This window comes from Catharus ustulatus, chromosome 27 (assembly GCF_009819885.2).
Source record: "Catharus ustulatus isolate bCatUst1 chromosome 27, bCatUst1.pri.v2, whole genome shotgun sequence".
NCBI classification, from domain to species: domain Eukaryota; kingdom Metazoa; phylum Chordata; class Aves; order Passeriformes; family Turdidae; genus Catharus; species Catharus ustulatus.
Window position 1 is genome coordinate 4,453,244 of NC_046247.1, and position 22,571 is coordinate 4,475,814.

A 22,571-nucleotide genomic window follows, 5' to 3' on the forward strand; every position below is an offset into this window, starting at 1 on the left:
GTCAGCTAACAAACAGACCAATTCTTCAGCCATTTCTTTTATTGAAAATATTGGATGGGCCCTGAGACACCTGACAGTGAGTGACATCCCTGCCCGTGGCAGGGGGTTGAAACTGGATCATCTTTAAGGCCCTTTCCAACCCAAACCACTGTGGGACTCCATGATTGCATTCTATGTGCAGGGACTCTTGACAAGAAGTGCTGCTCATTTTGGATCATCTTCCACCATGAACAGGGCACATGCACTGAAATGAGTGACAGAGTTGGGAACAACAGCTGTGCTTCTCATGACAGCCTGGGGCACTTCTGCCTCCTCACACACCAAGGACTGACATGAAAACTCACAGGGTCTGTGGTGCACACAAGGTCACAAACAAAAGGAGCTAGGATGGGGATTCCCCCTTTAAAGCTACTGCTTATTTCTGCATTTTGTGAAAATGCCAATGACCACGATGCCGCCATGAGAATGTTCTCTGCTGCTCTCAGGTGACTGTGACCTTGCCTGGACTCCTCCTCATCTGCTATTCTGCACCAGTCCAGTGCTGGCACCTGGATGAATCACACTCTGCTTTCTACTAGAAGGTCATAATCAAGGCTGGTTCCCTCCTAACAAAACAAGAACTCAAACTAACAGCAAACACATTTCTGTAATTTCTCTTATCAGAAAAACAAGGAGAAGGAGATTGTACAGAAATATCTCTCAGCAAACAGGCCTTCAATGGAAAAAGAAAAGAAAGGAAATTGCACACATTTGCTTTATGCCACTTAAGTCCACACGAGAAAAGGCTATCTTAAGTGTAACAATGCTGTGCTGCTAAGCAATATATCAAAAAACACATAAACAGATATCAAATTCTGCTAAACCCTAGTTAGACTAATTAGGTTGATGTTGCACTCCTCTTAAAAGAGGAGTCCCCTTCTTCTCAAAAGATTCCTTATTTTTAAGATTACAGGTATGTCAGAAATAGAGTAGATTTTGACCAGTATTTCACAGCAGGACTATACCAGGGTTCAGGCACCACAAGTTAAAGAAAACCTCACTTAATTTAACGTTTCCTCTGTGATTATACCTTCATGTACTCATTTTGTTTGAAGAACACTTGAGAAGCAGCAGCTTCTGATTCCCTCAGCATCCATGTGCTTGGGCACAGGTAAGGGCAGAGCAGCAGGGAAGATCAACAGCTGTTTACTGCAGGAGAACTACAACAATAGCCATGGTCTCACCATCTGCACTTGCACTGCACTGGCTGAACTCTGCTGATCCCATCAGACAAGGACAAAAACTAAAGGTTAATTTCTAAAAAGCATTTTCTAATTGATGCAAATGAACAGGACACAGCCCAAGTTGGTTGTCTCAGATAAAGCCTTCGATATAATTCCAATAGGCAAGCCTTGCTTTTTGGAGACTTTTTTTCTCCCAGGAACACATCTGAAATCAGCAGGCAAGTGCTTGAACCCAAGCACCAGAGTCCTAGAGTCATGCTCCAATAGGAAGTAGCTGAAGGAAGGAGCTGCCTAAGAAGGCTGAAACCCCTCTAATTTCACTTTGACCAGTCCCCTCGCAGAGTGAGGCTTATCTTACAGAGCTGTGACTCAGAATCCCTTGGTGAACCTTGCTACCACTAGTTTCTGGTCCCTTTCTCAAACCAGCCCTTAGTCCACAATCAGGTGCTACTCTCCTGAAGAGGCTCAGAGAAGATTCAGGACCATGTCTGACAAGCAGAAAGCAGATCCTGAACTAGCTTGGGAAGGAAGGTCAGCAAAAGAGCTCAGCAATTTCCTATGATTTAGTGCCAGCCTCTGGGGACTCAACGTTTTTAACATAGCATTGGTTTGAATGGTGCTTCTGAGTAGAGGCACAACTTCAGGCTGAGTGCTTTGCCACATTAGCACAAAGCATCAATCACTACAAGTTTACTGGGAATCTGTGCTCTGCTTCTGATGACCCTTGGTTTCCAGTTAAAAGTGCCTGTGAAACACATTGAGCTTACCATGACCAGTTTTCTCTCCCTTGTCTGTATGCAGTGAATTCAATCAGGCAGGTATCAAAGCCTCCTCTTATCAGAGCACTTCCCCAGGAAACTCGTCATGCTTCTGTGAACACAGGGCACCTGCCAATAAGGTAAACCCATTTTCAGATTTAACTTTGGGATATTATGTATAAAAAGTAAGAGTACACATCAATTAGCAGCAGAGCTGGCCTGGTCTACCATCCAAATGAAGTTCCCTGTAAGTACACCTATCATTTTCTCATAAAACTCTTAAAGCTGGGCAGCTTTTAAATGGTTTTGAGCTTTTGCTGGCACTGAGTGAACTCTTAGTGATTTTTGCAAGGCTCACAAAGTGAAAATGCCAAAGGGGTGGGGACTGCAGGGGAGAAATCTCCCTTTTGGCAGGGATGGAACTCCACATGCCTACTCAAACGTGAAAGAGAGAAGTGCTCTGTTCCAGGGGCGACACACACTCGTGCCATGCCACAGGACAATATTCTCTCCTTCACGACTCAGAGGCAAATCAACAGTCTCAGCAAGTCACATAAAGTTAGGGCTCAGCTTTTTGCTGAGAGTGTGACACATGAGAGACGCCAGGTGCAGGATGGTGACACCGAGGTATTTACAGCAGCCTGAAACTGGTGCAGGAAAATTTCCCAAGCATTACTTTTAAATACTCTGAGTCAGACTTTGACCTTTTTAATCAAAATCCTTCTTTGAAGGAGATAAAATCTGAGACTAATTCAGTATTCGCAGGATTGTCTTCAAGAGAATAATTGTTCACAACAGTTAACACAAAAGAATTTTTCATTGTAACAATAGGAAATCTCTCTAAAAGGTATCAGCAGTTATTTGGACAAACTCGGCAACAGAAAGCTCGTGAGTTGTTTAAACTCTATGGCTTTATAAAGAGGTAACAAATGTTTGATGTCCCAGTTTTCTGAACAGAAGGGCTTGTGGCTTCCTTTAGACTATTAGTCCTGTATTCGGGGGATGAGATCACTGTGAAGGTGCTCAGGTCCAGCTGCTGCTGTGCTCCAAGTACAGAGCTGTATTGTGCACCTATATCCCAACTCTTCACAACAATGGACATTGCTGCTCCATATCCAAAATCAAAAGTTTGAGGTGAAAAACTCACTCTTGCAGAGAAAATATTTCAAAGCACATTTTCCCATTACTGAATTGGGTCTCGGCAAGTTTGAGAACCCACTGTGCTTCAATGTCCTTTTTGCTGGGGCTAAGAGCCATTTCTGTGCATGTGTTCATGTGAACTCATCATCCTGCATATTTAAATCCTCTTCAGCTGGACCTCACTGCAGAAAGTGCTGAGTCTGTACACAAAGTAAACAATTAAACAAGCCAAAATTATTTTAAGACAGCAAATAATTTGATGCAAGATAAGTAGCATGATCTTTGGGTGTTTTGAATTTCAAATGTTCTTTTCAGATCGTGATTGCTTCTCTTCTTGGAGTTTTTCTGGCTCCTGCTCTTGCTGACCATGTAAGTATAGAGCTGCACACAGCTGCTCACTACTGCCACAGGAACAACTGGCTTTAGCTCTTACCTCTGAGAAACGTGTTTCTGGAAGTGAAGCTGCTTTTTAAAGTATGATATTTAGAAGAAAAATTCAATTTTTCTATGATAATGAAGAAATTATTGATGCTTGATGTATCAAGGGAAAAAGACAATTACCATATGTGGAATCAGTAAACTCTGTTCTGAGATGGGCATAAACACTGAAAATAACACAAAATACAGTAGAATACTGTAAGTAATCTGGTGCCAGCAAGATCATGCTGGGGACAGAGCAGTAAGGAATTATTTTGATTTCTTAGAAAATAAAGGCTTCCCATCTTCATTCTGAGCCAAGAAATTTTCTCCCCTTTAATCTGATCTCCAAGAGCAATAATTCCAAAACACGGCTATTAGAGCTAATGCTTTATTGAGTGAAACACTGCTGAGAATCCGGGAAGATAAATCCTTACCTCTTTTAATCTTTTCCAAAAATCAGAACATGGAGAACAACCTTAATGGGCAGCCCAGTGAAAACTCAAACCACTCTGAGATCAGGGTCAGCACCTACCCAAAGGATGGGTCTGAGGCCTGGAAAACCATCTGGGACTTCAAGACAGTAAGTAGCTGCCACCATGGCACAAGGAAAATCACAGAAGAGACATAAGTTTTCTAAAAAACACTAAAGCTTCAACAAAATTTCATTGTATTCTAGAGGACATGCTTGAAAACATTCTCCTTCAGCCCTGGGACTGTTTCTGGTGTGCACTGTGTACTGCATTAGCTTTTCAGCAGCAAATTACTTCACATGTCCTAAGCAGAAGAACACATCATACACGTGGCATTATGGGAGGAGGCAATTTACCTTTTACCAAAGTCTCTTGTCAGCCTCCATGACACATTTACCTAAACAATATAATTGAAAGGACCAATATTTTTCTTTCCCTGTGACTATTTGCACTGTAGGAAGCATTTCTTTTAGTCAGTGCCTCTCTCTGGCAATGCACTTCTCTTTCCCTGTATATTGTTTGCAACAAAAAGGGGTTTTTGTTTAATTTTAATAGGGCTACGTTGCAACCAAAGTGTTTTCAAAGAACACCTGCATCATTGCCACAACCAGCAAGAGGTTTTGGCTTGGCAAACACCTGCCTACACCACCTCCAGGAGATGAGGTAGGATGGTGATTGAAAGTGGGGCAAAAGCTCATTGATTGTCAGTGAAAAGCACTTGTTCCTACACACGCAGGAGAAAAGGCTCCAAGAATTGAAGAGAACCTTCTCAGCAGGGCTGAATTGCTCTAGAAGTTCTTTGAAAAGTTGCACTGCCCATGAATAACCCCAATTACTGTTCAGCCTGGTCTTGGACACTTCCAGGGATGAGGCAGGCACAGCTTCTCTGGGCAACTTGTGTCAGGTCCTCTCCACCCTCATGGGGAAGAATTTCTTCCCAGTATCTCATCTAACCCTGCCCTCTGGCAGCAGGAACTCCTTTCAATCCAGGTCCTTGTAAATAGACTTGCTCAATCTTTCCTATCAGCTCCTTCAGATACTGGAAGGCAATGATGAAGTCACCCAAAGCTTCTCTTCTTCAGGATGAACAGTCCCAATTATCTGAGCCTTTCCTCATAGCAGAGCTGCTCCATCCCTCTGATCATGCTGGTGCCTCCTCTGAACTTTCTTTAGCAGCTCCAGGTCCTTCCTGTGCTGGGCCCCTTGGCTGGGGGAGGCTCTGAAGTTGGGGTCTCACCTGAGCAGAGAGGCAGAATTGCCCTGCTGCCCATGCTGGAGGTCAGCATGGGGGGTTTCTGGGCTGTGGGTGCACATTGATGGATCATCTCCAGCCTGTCACCCACCAGGCCCCAGGTCCTTCTCAGCAGGGCTGCTCTCAATATGCTCATCGCCAGCTCTGAACTGCTGGTTTTCCTAAATGCTGTTTTCTGTCTTTGTTTCTTTGATGCTCAGGGGCTTGGGCCTTACCAATTGCCACCCAGAGAGAATCGTTTCATTATCTCCAGGAACAGACTCCAGACCTTGAGCCCGTATGGAAAGCGCATCCAAGCCCTGTGCAGAGGAATTCCCTCCTACCTCGCTTACCCAGCTCCTGGTGAGTCTGCTGATGAGAGCCTTCGTGTTCCAAAATTATGACAGGTTAACAGGATTACAAAAAAGATTCAAGCAAACATGAGCATGTCACTTACTGAAATCCTGTGGTTTTCTATGATTTTTATGCATCCCTGAACACACACCTGAGGAGATGCAGCAGGTCTGTCACTCTCCTGCGTTCAATGACCTGGAGCCCACCCATTCTCAGGAAGGTTCTGGTCTGTAGCTCTTGACATAAGTCTGGAATTTTCAGGCAACTACTTGGAAGCATTTCAGCTACATTTTTATTTTCATATTTTCTCAGTCCAAATCTAATAGTTTTTTCTTTTTCTTTCAGGATCAAACTTTTTAAGAGGATCAAACTTCTCATCAGGATCCAACTTCTTAGAGTGAGATATTTCATGATTCAAATTTAAGATTAATGAACTGCCTGTTTATTACTGTGGTCACTCCTGACAAAGTTTGCAGAAGAAAATTAATAGAACTGTGTACCCATAAGTAAGATTTTTCTTGATAATCTTCTCTTGATCATATTTTCAATCATTTATCTTTCTTCTGCTCTATGTGGAAGCTGTTGAGGCTCAATAAAATTTATCATCAACCTACACTGGTCTGTGCTGTGATTTTACAAACCCTTTGAAAAAGCAGAAGCAATTCCAAAGACAAGTTGCAAAACGAATGTTCTTGCAAAATCCCAATTTTGGCATTTAAACCTCTTCAAGTCCAGCTTCCCAGGGAGAGTTCACATGCTGCCTTCAGTAATTATTTATCAATACTAGAAGAAAATGGTGCTAAACTTGTTACATTACCCATATTTAAGGTAACACGAGATCAGTACAACTGATTTTTATTTTGACATCTGATTAACATAGTAAAATGTAGCAATGTAATGCAATGGGAAATGTTTTGCTTTAAAAATAAACATTATCATGCCATATGACCAATTGCAAATAGACAGATGCACTATTGCTATGACAAGCCCAGAAACTGAATTGCAGATAGCAGAATTAAGAAGTGTATTAAATGCAGTCTGGAGTTGAACACAGATGCTATTTAAGAATGTTTCATAAAGGTTTAACACAGGAAGGAAAACAGCATACTCTAACCAACTGCAAGTTGGAAATTTGAAAGAGTCAAATTATAGTTAGGCTAAAAGGAAAGCAAAAAGCCTGAGCCTACTTTCTTCACTGAAAACTCCAGCAACTCCCTCTGCCTGGAAAACACATCTTCCCTCCTCACTCAGGGCCCTTCCCTTGCTCTTTGAAAGGAGTTACTACAAGAGACACTTCACCCACTCGGGAATACCCCAGGGTTACTCTAAGGAAAGGACACAGCAGCCTGTTCTTTTCAGGAAAAGCCTTTTGGGGACTCTAATGGTCAACCAATGTGAAAACCAAAGCAAAACTGCACCCAAGAATGTTTTAGCACCTCCAAAGAAAAGCAACTGTAGGATTGCAGCATTTAAACAACAGTTCCTGCCTCACTTGCCTGGGGCTTCTGGAGAGACTCTCCTCTCCTTTCCAACTTGACACTGCATTTTCCTTGAGACGCCACAGGCGCAGCCCTCTTCCCTGATCCTGCTGGGAGGCACTGGGAATGTCTCCCTGGGGGCCGTGAGCCCTGTCCCGGAGGAGCCGGGATGCGACCTGAGCAGAGTCTGTGGTGCGGGTCCCGCAGCCCCGCACTCACGGCGCAGCACAAAGACCCAGGCAGCCAGCTGCTCGCAAAACTGTGTTAACACCACAGATACAGGTTTCTGATTTTATTAAAATATTACGCAGTGTAATGCTTAATACATCTCCAAGTTTGGGTTTTTTTTCCCCACCACTGTATTTTAGTGGGCGCTATGGTAACCCGATAACATACAGAATATTTTTGAAGGCAAAAAGGCTTTCACATATTTTGTCTTATGCAAAGCTTTTTATGTTCTTGATTAAGCCCTAGGCTGTCTCCGGTCTTAAGTTTGATGTAAATTTTCAAAAGTAAATAGTACATGTCAGAAAAATTCTAAAAACATATTTAATTTTACACTGCAAATTGACTCCTATTTGTTAACTATCAGACTCCAGCAGGTCAAAATGTTCAAAAGTACAGTCCCTGTGTTTATCAAGTAGTTACACCAGGAAATAATTTTCAGGGACAAGTGACAGGGAAATAAATGACAAAATAATTTTATTGCAACACTCAGCACTTCCACAGCAAATTCTGAAAACATATAAAAGGTGGAGGGTTCACACTGTTCATTCAACCTGCAGGAGCATCAGCTCTGCAGTCAGGATGAATCTCCCTGTGAGTATGCATGCTTTTCTTCCTTATACACTGAAACTTTGACTCAAACCCATTCCTTTATCCCTCACAAGGGCTTCTGCCTCTCTGGAGCTCTAAGGCTTTCTCTGGGGACATTTTGCTGCTCCAGAATGAGCAGCTCAGCCCTGTTCCCCAGAGGAAATGAGGAGGTAAGGATTTTCTCATGGTTTGGCTGTACATTTTCAGAATATAGGAAGGCTAATCCATGTTCATTATTGTCATCGCTTTTGCTTAACTGGAGCACTGCACTGGTGACCAAACCCTTCCCTGTAATGCCAGAGCAGAAGAAATGGGAAAACTTTCTCCTCATTCTTGTAAAACACCTGTGTGAGCCTGCACAGGTCTGAGAAACAACTTGAGATTCAGCTCTTGAAGGAGCAAGTGTGAAATGTGTGTCCTTTGCAGCACCCTGTGGTAAAGCAAGGCTGCCTCCCTTTTGGGGCACTGATGCAATCCCAGGAGGATGAAAGCAAAAAAGGATCCAAGGAGGACCCTTAAACATCAGATTAGGAAAAGGGAAGGAGGATTTTCATGACCAGATTTGTCAGCCAGAGCTACAGTTACACTTTTGTATTTAATTTTCATTTCAGATTTTGACTGCAGTCCTTCTTGGACTCGTCCTGACTCCAGGCCATGCTGATTACGTGAGTACAGTGACCAATTTCCACATGAATGGCTGCTCTTTCTATGTTCCCTGCTTCATGAAATCCCCTTGATTCTTTCCCCACTCCTTTGAAGGAAAAGAATTGAAGTCTTCTCAAACAGATGAAACTCTAAAGGCACATGATGACAAGTGTCACATGTAGCAATGATTAATGGAATCCTTGAAAAGAATTCTTATGGCTACTGCCCAATGCCAATGCCTTAATTTTGGGTCTATTTGAAAATATTGAGGGCACTGATGGTTTGTGGGGGGAGCAGGGGTGGGGGGAGCAACAGAACTTCTTCTATTGTAGCAAGGATTTTAAAAAGCATTGGAGACAACACTGACTAATGATACCATCTAAAAGCACACCATTTGATTTTTCAGTCTCAGCAGCAGCAGACAAATCAAAACGAACAAATCATCTTTGGTGGAGATGCCCACATCACTATCACTGGTATCTCACAAGCTGTGAAGATCAATGGTCAAACAAGGGTGGCAATCATTGAGCAAAAGACCAACAATTTATCATGGAAAACGATCTGGAACTACAACACGGTGAGTGGCAGGGAGGAGGATTGTTAAAAAATTGACAAAGGATGCAGCTTCTTTCTGTATTCTGAACATTTGAAGTAAACCATGCGAGGTAGAAACTCTCGGCATTCCTTACTGTTTCCACTCCTACTTTGTTACAAAATCAAGAGTTGGAAAAACTGAATAGTGAATGCTAAAAACTTCAATTTCACAGGGCGTCATTGCAACCAAAGTCCTGCAACAGAACACCTGCTACATTTCTCACATGAACAGAAGAGAGATGCCCAGCTTTGAAAATATAGCCCGACTGGCTGCAGAGAGCAGGGTAAGATTCCAAGGGAGTAGCAGGTTCCTGGGTCTGGAGATGATGAATTATTTTTTTCATGTGCATTTTCTTCAGGAGAGGATCAGGTTGCCTCTAGAGACAGTGTTTTCTTTCCCTACACAATAATGCAGATAGGGAATTTATTGTAGGAATGCTATGCCAAGAGAAGAAAGGGACTGCATCATTCCTTCCTCCTGCTCCACTTTCTCTGAGGAGAAAAGTTTCTCTGCAGTTTGCTGGACAAAGCCTTGCTCTGAGGAGCCCTTCAAGGGCCTTAATCCGTTTTGAATGCTTAGATCTCAAAGTTCTTCACAGACTGTTCAGAACCAAACTGCATCGGTCAGCTCCGAACTTCTTGTCACAGCTTCTCTTGGCCAGACTCCCTTGTCCTTTGGGGCATGAGAGAGCGTCTCCCTATTCCTGAATCCTTCCCCCACATGCATGCGATGAGCCACAACTGGAGGCTTGTGGCCCTAGCTGAGGAAGGAGCTAGAGAGCAGAGGGAAAACAAGGGCATGGCAGGAGACACCAGGAAAGCAGCCAGGCACAAAAGCCAGGCTACAAATCATTCCAAAAGGACAAGAGAGTGGCAATTTATTGGAGACAAAGCCCATGGGAGTTGCTCAGGAAGACCTGTCCCACTAGAGCAAATCTATCTGACATGGCTTGCTGCTGCTCTCTTGGGTTGCAGGTTAGAACGGGCGGCAGGAAGAGACTTCTCCTGCCAACCTGCAGACCTTCCAGCCTGAGAGCCTGTGAGGAGCCAGGGCAGTGACTGAGCAAATGCTTTGGAAGGAGCTCTGGCTCCACAGATCAGTCCCACTCCTCATCTCCTCTTAGGTGGTTCCCCTCAGTCTCCCTGTGCCTTGACTCCCTTGAAACCATTAACATTTGGAGCTGCCTACAAGGTTTGCCAGTGGTCCCACAGGCTCCCAGGGAATTAAAAGGTGTTCCTAAAGGCAGGTCGGACTCAAACACCCAGCCCCAGTCATCATTCCAGAGCTAGGAATAGCCCAAGCTGGAACCACCTCCTGACACTCAGCTTGCTGCATGTTGGCTTTTCATGTTTAGAACCTGCTTGGACTTGGAAGAACAACCAGGAAGATCACCTTTGTCACCAATGGATTGGTCAACAACCTCAGCTCTTATGGCATTGAAATCACCGCTATGTGCAGTGGACTCACCACCTACTTGGCCTATGAAGTTCACAGTGAGTGCAAGCATGGGAATTCTCAGTGTTACTGACCTGGTCTTTTTCTCTCCTGGGGCATGACTAAGGCACAGGTGATGTGCTTCCACAACAAAACCTACAGACACAAAGGGTTTATTCAGCAGTTGCCTAATGACTTTGGCACCTCTGCAGGCAAGGACTGCAACGGTCTGGGGTCACTGCCCCTATAAATGAACCAAACCAAACCCTTACAGCTCATGTCCATTAAAGTTATGGTGGTTAAATTAGGGATGGGTGGGTTTTGATTGGCACTGTCCTTCCCTGAAATATCCAGTCAAGGAAATGGGTCATTTTAAGAATCGTTGTCCTTCAGCACTGAGCTTGCTGATGACTTGACCTAGGCAGCCACAAAAACAGTGGGCTTCACAACACAAAGTCATGTGGCTACCTTGCTTGTGGGTTTCCCCTTACGTACTTAAATAACCTACACTTGGTAGGATTATTTCACAATGTCACAGCCCATTTGACTGGGTCCATGAACTGGTAGCAGCCTCACCGTGTAATGCCCAGACATCGGGATTCTCAAGAGCCAGTACAATAGAGCCCCGATTTCTGCATGAGAATTCCTGAAGTGTTTTCAAGTGCACATCTTTGTGGACACTCCTTGCTGAGCCACAGAACCACTGCTCATTGGGGACTCCTAGAGAATTTGTCCCTCGTGAAGCTCAAACATTCCCAGTGCAGCAATTTTACAGAACCTGGCTGCCTCTGAGCAACACCAGGACCCTCCTCTAGAAAGGCAGCCAAGATCTTAGGCATTGGTTCATAAGGTTATCTCTTTTCTTTTTCAGCTTTCACAGGACCCCAGGTGACTCTGGGATCATGCACCACCCTTGATGTCCTGAGAGCTGTGGAGCTTCAGTACTGCAATAGCAATGGACAATGGAATGGCATTTGGAATGGCAATGGCATATGGAATGGCAGTGGCAATTGGAACAATGGTAACAATTGGAATGGCAATTGGAACAGCAGTAACATCTGGAATGGCGGTTGGATTGGTGGTTGGAATGCCACTAACAATTGGAATGGCAATTGGAACGGTGGTTGGAATGGAGGAAACAATTGGAATGGCAATTGGAACGGTGGTTGGAATGGTGGTAACAATTGGAATGGAAGTTGGAACAGCGGTAACAACTGGAATGGCAATTGGAATGGTGGTTGGAATGGCAATTGGAATGGCGGTTGGAACGGCAATTGGAATGGCGGTTGGAACGGTGGAAACAACTGGAATGGCGGTTGGAGTGGCGGTTGGAATGGCGGTAACAATTGGAATGGAGGTGGCATTTGGAATGGCAATGGACAGGTGAGAAATCCTTAGCCCTTACCATTTCATCAACCAAATGGGGGGGTTTCCAGAGCTGCTGCCCAAAGAGAACCGTGATGCCCTTCTTTCCTGCCATCCCGTCCTTGAGAGCTTCCTGCTGGAGGCTGCTGATGCTTTAAACAGAGCAATGGCTGTGGTTTCCATTCAAGACCTTGAGCATGGATTTACTGTGGCCAGTGCTCTTGCCCTCATCAACATCTAAAGGCACCATATGACAGCTTTCAGTCACAGCAATGTTTCACTGAATCCATGAAAAGATTTCTTATAGCCTCTGCCCAACTCCATAGCCTTGATTCTAGGTCCTTTGGAAAAGGTTTAAGGTAGGGCTGGGATTTCCCAGGGCGGCAGCAATTCTTGCATTGTAGGAGGGATTTTTCAGAAGTTTTGGGGACATCACTGTCTCCCTTCAAAGGCAAAATGTCTTGTTTCCCTTGCCTTTGTAGTCTCAGCAGATTCCAGACATCCTCCTCAACAACACGCAAGTCATCATTGGTGGCCATTCCCAAATTGTGACCATCAACAGGCAATGGCGCGTGGCAATCATTGAGCAAGTGAGCATCAGTGGATCCTGGAAAACCATCTGGAACTACAACACGGTGAGTGGCAGGGAGGGTGCTCGATAAAAAACCATATCAGGAGACTGTCACCTCGCACATCTGGCCTACAGAGGGTGATTGTTTCTGTATTCTAAACATTGGGATTTTTAATGTTGGAGCAGCAAAACTCAGCGTTTGTTATGGTTTCCATCCTGACTTTATCCCAACATTAGTAACTGGAAAAAACTGGAATTGTGAGTGCTGAATAATTTCATTTCACAGGGCGTCATTGCAACCAAAGTCCCACAACAGAACACCTGCTACATTTCCATCATGAACAGAAGCGAGATGCCCCGCTTTGATAATCTGGCCCGCCTGGCACAAGAGAGCAGGGTAAGATTCCAAAGGAGTAGCAGGTTCCTGGGCTTGGAGATCATTGGTCCATTTCTTCATGTGCTTTTTCTTTCTGGCGAGGATCGGCTGTCTCTAGTGGCAGCGTTTCCTTTCTCTACACAATAATGCAGATAGGGAATTTATTGTAGGAATGTCATGCCAAAAGAAGACAGGGGCTGCATTATTCCTTCCCCCCTGCACCACATTCTCTGGGGATGTTGAGCTCTGCAGTTTGCTGGGTAAAGTCTTGCTCTGAGGAGTCCTTCAAGTGCCTTAATCCGTTTTGAATGCTTAGATCTCAAAGTTCTTCACAGACTGTTCAGAACCAAACTGCATCGGTCAGCTCCGAACTTCTTGTCACAGCTTCTCTTGGCCAGACTCCCTTGTCCTTTGGGGCATGAGAGAGCGTCTCCCTATTCCTGAATCCTTCCCCCACATGCATGCGATGAGCCACAGCTGGAGGCTTGTGGCCCTAGCTGAGGAAGGAGCTAGAGAGCAGAGGGAAAACAAGGGCATGGCAGGAGACACCAGGAAAGCAGCCAGGCACAAAAGCCAGGCTACAAATCATTCCAAAAGGACAAGAGAGTGGCAATTTATTGGAGACAAAGCCCATGGGAGTTGTTCAGGAAGACCTGTCCCACTAGAGCAAATCTATCTGACATGACTTGCCGCTGCTCTCTTGGGTTGCAGGTTAGAACGGGCGGCAGGAAGAGACTTCTCCTGCCAGCCTGCAGACCTTCCAGCCTGAGAGCCTGTGAGGAGCCAGGGCAGTGACTGAGCAAATGCTTTGGAAGGAGCTCTGGCTCCACAGATCAGTCCCACTCCTCATCTCCTCTTAGGTGGTTCCCCTCAGTCTCCCTGTGCCTTGACTCCCTTGAAACCATTAACATTTGGAGCTGCCTACAAGGTTTGCCAGTGGTCCCATAGGCTCCCAGGGGATTAAAAGGTGTTCCTAAAGGCAGGTCGGACTCAAACACCCAGCCCCGAGTCACCATTCCAGAGCTAGGAATAGCCCAAGCTGCAACCACCTCCTGACACTCAGCTTGCTGCATGCTGGCTTTTCATGTTTAGAACCTACTTGGACTTGGAAGAACAACCAGGAAGATCACCTTTGTCACCAATGGATTGGTCAATAACCTCAGGAACTATGGAATAGACATCACCGCAATGTGCAGTGGACTCACCACCTACTTGGCCTACGAAGTTCACAGTGAGTGCAAGCATGGGAATTCTCAGTGTTACTGACCTGGCCTTTTTGTCTCCTGGGGCATGACTAAGGCACATGTGGTGTGCTTCCACCTCAAAACCCACAGACAAGTAGAGCTTCTTTCAGCAGTTGCACAAAGGCTTTGGCACCTCTGCAGGTCAGGACTGCAACGGTCTGGGGTCACTGCCCCTATAAATGACCCAAACCAAACAATTACAGCTCATGTCCATTAAACTTATGGTGGTTAAATTAGGGATGGGTGGGTTTTGATTGGCACTGTCCTTCCCTGAAATATCCAGTCAAGGAAATGGGTCATTTTAAGAATCGCTGTCCTTCAGCACTGAGCTTGCTGATGACTTGACCTAGGCCGCCACAAAAACAGTGGGCTTCACAACACAAAGCCATGTGGCTTCCTTGCTTGTAGGTTTCCTCTTACGTACTTAAATGACGTACACTTGGTAGGATTATTTCACAGTGTCACACCCCATGTGACTGGGCCCACGAACTGGCAGCAGATCCCCGTGTAATGCCCAGACATGGGGAATCACAGGATCCAGTACAATAGATCCCCGATTTCTGCATGGGAAATCACAAAGGGTTTTCAAGAGCACATCTCTGTGGGCATTCCTTGCTGAGCCACAGAGACACTGCTTTTTGGGACTCCAAGAGAATCTGTCCCTCATACAGCTCAAACATTCCCAGTGCAGCAATTCTTCAGAACCTGGCTGCCTCCGAGCAACATCAGCACCCTCCCGTAGAAAGGCAGCCATGGTCATAGGCACTGGCTCATGGGGTTCTGTCTCTTTTGCAGCTTTCCAAGGACCCCAGGTGACTCTGGGATCATGCACCACCCTTGATGTCCTGAGAGCTGTGGAGCTTCAGTACTGCATTGGCAATGGCAGTGTCAATTTCCCGGTGAGAAAACTTAGCCCTTACATTTTTTGGAACAAATCGGGGGACTCCAGAGCTGCTGCCCAAAGACAACCCTGTTGCCTTTCTTCCCTGGCATGTCCTCATCGACAGCTTCCTGCTGGAGGCTGCAAATGCTTTAAACAGAGCAATGGGTGAGGAGAGGTTTCCATTCAAGACCTTGAGCATGGATTTACTGTGGCCAGTGCTCTTGCACTCATCAACATCTAAACACACGAGATATCCAATGTCAGATTCAGCAATGATTCTCTGAATCCATGAAAACAGTTCTTATGGCTTCTGCCGAAAAGCAGAGCATTGATTTGGGGTACTTTGGAAAAGATTGCGAGCAGTGCCCCACTTCCCAGGGCAGCAGCAATTCCGGCAATGTAGGAGGGATTTTTCAGAACCTTTGGGGACATCACTGTCTCCCTTCAAAGGCAAAATGTCTTGTTTTCCTTGCCTTTGCAGTCTCAGCAGATTCCAGGCAATCTCTTCAACAACACGCAAGTCATCATTGGTGGCCAGTCCCAATTTGTGACCATCAACAGGCAATGGCGCGTGGCAATCATTGAGCAAGTGAGCAGCAGCGGATCCTGGAAAACCATCTGGAACTACAACACGGTGAGTGGCAGGGAGGGTGATAGATAAAAAACCATATCAGGAGACTGTCTCCTCGCACATCTGTCCTACAGAGGGCGATTGTTTCTTTATTCTCACCATTGGGAGTCCAGTAGGTGGAGCAGTAAAACTCAGCGTTTGTTATGGTTTCCATCCTGACTTTATCCCACATTAGTAGCTGGAAAAAACGGAATTGTGAGTTCTGAATAATTTCATTTCACAGGGCGTCATTGCAACCAAAGTCCCACAACAGAACGCCTGCTACATTTCCATCATGAACAGAAGCGAGATGCCCCGCTTTGATAATCTGGCCCGCCTGGCACAAGAGAGCAGGGTAAGATTCCAAAGGAGTAGCGGGTTCCTGGGCTTGGAGATCATTGGTCCATTTCTTCATGTGCTTTTTCTTTCTGGAGTGGATCAGGTTGTCTATAGTGGCAGAGTTACTTTTCACGCAATCGTAATATAGAGGAGAAATTTGGTTTAGGAATGCTTTATCTGTAGAAGAAAGGGGCTTAATTATTCTCTCCCAGAATTTCTCTGTGGAAGTGGAGTTCCACAACTGGCTGGGCCAACCTGTTCTTTGTGGAGACCTACAGGGCGATTATTGTGCTGTCGCTCCCACTCAGGCTCCCTGCACCTTGACAACATTAGAATGAGCTCTGCCTTTGGAGCTGCCTACAAGGCTTGTCAATGCTCCCATAGGCTCCCAGGGGATTAAAAGGTGTTCCTAAAGGCAGGTTGGACTCAAACACCCAACCCCGAGTTATCATTCCAGAGCTAGGAATAGCCCAAGCTGGAACCACCTCCTGACACTCAGCTTGCTGCATGCTGGCTTTTCTTGTTTAGAACCTACTTGGACTTGGAAGAACAACCAGGAAGATCACCTTTGTCACCAATGGATTGGTCAACAACCTCAGGAACTATGGAATAGACATCACCGCTATGTGCAGTGGACTCACCACCTACTTGGCCTACGAAGTTCACAGTGAGTGTAAGCATGGGAATTCTCAGTGTTACTGACCTGGCCTTTTTGTCTCCTGGGGCATGACTAAGGCACAGGTGGTGTGCTTCCACCTCAAAACCCACAGACACCGAGGGTTTATTCAGCAGTTGCACAAAGGCTTTGGCACCTCTGCAGGTCAGGACTGCAACACTCTGGGGTCACTGCCCACATAAATGACCCAAACCAAACCCTTACAACTCATCTCCAGTTAGCTTATGGTGCTTAAATTTCAGATGGGTGGGTTTTGGTTGACACTGTCCTTCCCTGAAATATCCAGTCAAGGAAATGGGTAATTTTAGGAATCACTGTGCTTCAGCACTCAGCTTGCTGATGACTTGACCTAGGCAGCCACAAAAACAGTGGGCTTCACAACACAAAACCCTTTTGGTTACCTTGCCTGTGGGTTTCCCCTTATGTAGTTAAATAACCTACACTTGGTTGGATTCTTTCACAATGTCACAGTCCATGTGACTGGGCCCACAAACTGGCAGAATCCTCACCATGTAATGCCCAGACATGGAGATTCACAGGATCCAGTACAATAGATCTCCGATTTCTGCATCAGAAATTACAAAGGGTTTTCAAGAGCACATCTTTGTGGGCATTCCTTGCTGAGCCACAGAGCTGCTCTTCATTGGGTACTCCAAGAGAATCTGTGCCTTGTGCAGCTCAAACATTCCCAGTGCAGCAATTCTTCAGAACCTGGCTGCCTCTGAGCAACACCAGCACCCTCCTGTAGAAAGGCAGCCATGGTCATAGGCATTGGCTCATGGGGTTCTGTCCCTTCTCTTGCAGCTTTCCAAGGACCCCAGGTGAATCTGGGATCATGCATTACCCTCGATGTCCTGAGAGCTGTGGAGCTTCAGTACTGCAATAGCAATGGCAATTGGAATGGCAATTGGAATGGCAATGGCATTTGGAATGGCAATGGCAATTGGAATGGCAATTGGAATGGCAATGGCATTTGGAATGGCAATGGTAATTGGAATGGCAATGGCAATTGGAACAGTGGCAACAATTGGAACGGCGGTAACAACTGGAATGGCAATTGGAATGGCAATTGGAACGGCGGTAACAACTGGACTGGCAATTGGAACAGCGGTAACAACTGGAATGGCAATTGGAACGGCGGTAACAACTGGAATGGCAATTGGAACGGCGGTTGGAACGGCGGTTGGAATGGCGGTTGGAATGGCGGCAACAATTGGAACGGCGGTTGGAATGGCGGTTGGAATGGTGGTTGGAACGGCGGTTGGAATGGCGGCAACAATTGGAATGGTGGTTGGAATGGTGGTTGGAACGGCGTTTGGAACAGTAGTAACAATTGGAATGGCGGTTGGAATGGAGGTGGCATTTGGAATGGCAATGGACAGGTGAGAAATCCTTAGCCCTTACCATTTCATCAACCAAATGGGGGGGTTTCCAGAGCTGCTGCCCAAAGAGAACCATGATGCCCTTCTTTCCTGCCATCCCCTCCTTGAGAGCTTCCTGCTGGAGGCTGCTGATGCTTTAAACAGAGCAATGGCTGTGGTTTCCATTCAAGACCTTGAGCATGGATTTACTGTGGCCAGTGCTCTTGCACGCATCAATACCTAAAGGCACCATATGACAACTTTCAGTTACAGCAATGTTTCACTGAATCCATGAAAAGATTTCTTATAGCCACTGCCCAACTCCATAGCCTTGATTCTAGGTCCTTTGGAAAAGGTTTATGGTAGGGCTAGGATTTCCCAGGGCGGCAGCAATTCTTGCATTGTAGGAGGGATTTTTCAGGAGTTTTGGGGAAATCACTGTCTCCCTTCAAAGGCAAAATGTCTTGTTTCCCTTGCCTTTGTAGTCTCAGCAGATTCCTGACATCCTCCTCAACAACACGCAAGTCATCATTGGTGGCCATTCCCAAATTGTGACCATCAACAGGCAATGGCGCGTGGCAATCATTGAGCAAGTGAGCATCAGTGGATCCTGGAAAACCATCTGGAACTACAACACGGTGAGTGGCAGGGAGGGTGCTCGATAAAAAACCATAGGAGGAGACTGTCACCTCGCACATCTGGCCTACAGAGGGTGATTGTTTCTGTATTCTAAACATTGGGATTTTGAATGTTGGAGCAGCAGAACTCAGCGTTTGTTATGGTTTCCATCTGACTTAATCCCAACATCAGTAGCTGGAAAAAACTGGAATTGTGAGTGCTGAATAATTTCATTTCACAGGGCGTCATTGCAACCAAAGTCCCGCAACAGAACACCTGCTACATTTCCATCATGAACAGAAGCGAGATGCCCCGCTTTGATAATCTGGCCCGCCTGGCACAAGAGAGCAGGGTAAGATTCCAAAGGAGTAGCGGGTTCCTGGGCTTGGAGATCATTGGTCCATTTCTTCATGTGCTTTTTCTTTCTGGAGAGGATCAGGCTGTCTCTAGTGGCAGCGTTTCCTTTCTCTACACAATAATGCAGATAGGGAATTTATTGTAGGAATGTCATGCCAAAAGAAGACAGGGGCTGCATTATTCCTTCCCCCCTGCTCCACTTTCCCTGGGGATGTTGAGCTCTGCAGGTTGCTGGGCGAAGTCTTGCTCTGAGGAGCCCTGCAAGGGCCTTAATCCGTTTTGAATGCTTAGATCTCAAAGGTCTTCACAGACTGTTCAGAACCAAACTGCAACAGTCAGTTTCGAACTTCTTGTCACAATTTCTCTTGGCCAGACTCCCTTGTCCTTTGGGGCCTGAGAGAGCGTCTCCCTATTCCTGAATCCTTCCCCCACATGCATGAGATGAGCCACACCTGGAGGCTTGTGGCCCTAGCTGAGGAAGGAGCTAGAGAGCAGAGGGAAAACAAGGGCATGGCAGGAGACACCAGGAAAGCAGCCAGGCACAAAAGCCAGGCTACAAATCATTCCAAAAGGACAAGAGAGTGGCAATTTATTGGAGACAAAGCCCATGGGAGTTGTTCAGGAAGACCTGTCCCACTAAAGCACCCTAAGCACCTCCTGCAAAGAGTCTGAGAGCAAATGTATCTGACATGGCTTGCTGCTGCTCTCTTGGGTTGCAGGTTAGAATGGGCTGCAGGAAGAGACTACTCCTACTGGCCTGATTGGCTTTCCAGCCTGAGAGCCTGTGAGGAGCCAGGGCAGTGACTGAGCAAATGCTTTGGAAGGAGATCTGGCTCCACAGATCAGTCCCACTCCTCATCTCCTCTTCAGAGCTTCCACTCAGGCTCCGTGCACCTTGATTCCCTTAGAACCATTTACCTTTTGAGTTGCCTACAAGGCTTGCCAGTGGTCCCATAGGCTCCCAGGGGATTAAAAGGTGTTCCTAAAGGCAGGTCGGACTCAAACACCCAGCCCCAGTCATCATTCCAGAGCTAGGAATAGCCCAAGCTGGAACCACCTCCTGACACTCAGCTTGCTGCATGTTGGCTTTTCATGTTTAGAACCTGCTTGGACTTGGAAGAACAACCAGGAAGATCACCTTTGTCACCAATGGATTGGTCAACAACCTCAGGAACTATGGAATAGACATCACCGCTATGTGCAGTGGACTCACCACCTACTTGGCCTACGAAATTCACAGTGAGTGCAAGCATGGGAATTCTCAGTGTTACTGACCTGGCCTTTTTGTCTCCTGGGGCATGACTAAGGCACAGGTGGTGTGCTTCCACAACAAAACCCACAGACAACAAGAGCTTATTTCAGCAGTTGCACAAAGGCTTTGGCACCTCTGCAGGTCAGGACTGCAACGGTCTGGGGTCACTGCCCCTATAAATGACCCAAACCAAACCCTTACAGCTCATCTTCAGGAAACTTATGGTGCTTAAATTAGGGACGGGTGGGTTTTGGTTGGCACTGTCGTTCCCTGAAATATCCAGTCAAGGAAATGGGTCATTTTAGGAATCGCTGTCCTTCAGCACTGAGTTTGCTGATGACTTGACCTAGGCAGACAGAAAAACAGTGGGTTTCACAACACGAAGCCATGTGGCTTCCTTGCTTGTGGGTTTCCCTTTACGTACTTAAATGACCTACACTTGCTAGGATTCTTTCAGAAGCTCACAGTCCATGCGACTGGGCCCACGAACTGGCAGCAGCCTCCCCGTGTAATGCCCAGACATGGGGAATCACAGGATCCAGTACAATAGATCCCCGATTTCTGCATGGGAAATCACAAAGGGTTTTCAAGAGCACATCTCTGTGGGCATTCCTTGCTGAGCCACAGAGACACTGCTCTTTGGGACTCCAAGAGAATCTGTCCCTCATACAGCTCAAACATTCCCAGTGCAGCAATTCTTCAGAACCTGGCTGCCTCTGAGCAACACCAGCACCCTCCTGTAGAAAGGCAGCCAAAGTCATAGACATTGGGTCATGGGGTTCTGTCTCTTCTCTTGCAGCTTTCCAAGGACCCCAGGTGACTCTGGGATCATGCACCACCCTTGACGTCCTGAGAGCTGTGGAGCTTCAGTACTGCATTGGCAATGGCAGTGTCAATTTCCCGGTGAGAAAACTTAGTCCTTACATTTCTTGGAACAAATGGGGGGACTCCAGAGCTGCTGCCCAAAGACAACCCTGTTGCCTTTCTTCCCTGGCATGTCCTCATCGACAGCTTCCTGCTGGAGGCTGCAAATGCTTTAAACAGAGCAATGGGTGAGGAGAGGTTTCCATTCAAGACTCTTAACATGGATTTACTGTGGCCAGTGCTCTTGCACTCATCAACATCTAAACACACGAGATATACAATGTCAGATTCAGCAATGATTCTCTGAATCCATGAAAACAATTCTTATGGCTTCTGCCGAAAAGCAGAGCATTGATTTGGTGTACTTTGGAAAAGATTGCGAGCAGTGCCCCACTTCCCAGGGCAGCAGCAATTCTGGCAATGTAGGAGGGATTTTTCAGAAGCTTTGGGGACATCACTGTCTCCCTTCAAAGGCAAAATGTCTTGTTTCCCTTGCCTTTGTAGTCTCAGCAGATTCCAGGCAATCTCTTCAACAACACGCAAGTCATCATTGGTGGCCAGTCCCAATTTGTGACCATCAACAGGCAATGGCGCGTGGCAATCATTGAGCAAGTGAGCAGCAGCGGATCCTGGAAAACCATCTGGAACTACAACACGGTGAGTGGCAGGGAGGGTGATCGATACAAAACCATATCAGGAGACTGTCTCCTCGCACATCTGTCCTACAGAGGGTGATTGTTTCTTTATTTTATACCTTGGGAATTCAAAAGGTGGAGCAGCAAAACTCAGCGTTTGTTATGGTTTCCATCCTGACTTTATCCCACATTAGTAGCTGGAAAAAACGGAATTGTGAGTTCTGAATAATTTCATTTCACAGGGCGTCATTGCAACCAAAGTCCCACAACAGAACGCCTGCTACATTTCCATCATGAACAGAAGCGAGATGCCCCGCTTTGATAATCTGGCCCGCCTGGCACAAGAGAGCAGGGTAAGATTCCAAAGGAGTAGCGGGTTCCTGGGCTTGGAGATCATTGGTCCATTTCTTCATGTGCTTTTTCTTTCTGGAGTGGATCAGGTTGTCTATAGTGGCACAGTTACTTTTCACGCAATCGTAATATAGAGGAGAAATTTGGTTTAGGAATGCTTTATCTGTAGAAGAAAGGGGCTTAATTATTCTCTCCCAGAATTTCTCTGTGGAAGTGGAGTTCCACAACTGGCTGGGCCAACCTGTTCTTTGTGGAGACCTACAGGGCGATTATTGTGCTGTCGCTCCCACTCAGGCTCCGTGCACCTTGACAACATTAGAATGAGCTCTGCCTTTGGAGCTGCCTACAAGGCTTGCCAGTGCTCCCATAGGCTCCCAGGGGATTAAAAGGTGTTCCTAAAGGCAGGTCGGACTCAAACATGCAGCCCCAAGTCATCATTCCAGAGCTAGGAATAGCCCAAGATGGAACCACCTCCTGACACTCAGCTTGCTGCATGCTGGCTTTT

The 22,571-nt window shown here is 46.2% G+C and overlaps 1 protein-coding gene across 1 annotated transcript in view; it reads left to right on the top strand.

The window, feature by feature from the left end:
* Positions 1–4,004: 4,004 nt before the first annotated feature.
* Positions 4,005–22,571, top strand: part of LOC117007755 — a 47,076-nt gene continuing 28,509 nt past the window's right edge. Inside the window, exons 1-11 of the mRNA XM_042780015.1 lie at positions 4,005–4,121; positions 8,942–9,112; positions 9,303–9,413; positions 10,485–10,623; positions 11,445–11,585; positions 12,001–12,092; positions 12,412–12,564; positions 12,787–12,897; positions 13,969–14,107; positions 14,916–15,019; positions 15,485–15,637. Coding sequence (XP_042635949.1) covers positions 4,005–4,121; positions 8,942–9,112; positions 9,303–9,413; positions 10,485–10,623; positions 11,445–11,585; positions 12,001–12,092; positions 12,412–12,564; positions 12,787–12,897; positions 13,969–14,107; positions 14,916–15,019; positions 15,485–15,637 — 1,431 coding nt within the window. The remainder of the gene's footprint in view (positions 4,122–8,941; positions 9,113–9,302; positions 9,414–10,484; positions 10,624–11,444; positions 11,586–12,000; positions 12,093–12,411; positions 12,565–12,786; positions 12,898–13,968; positions 14,108–14,915; positions 15,020–15,484; positions 15,638–22,571) is intronic.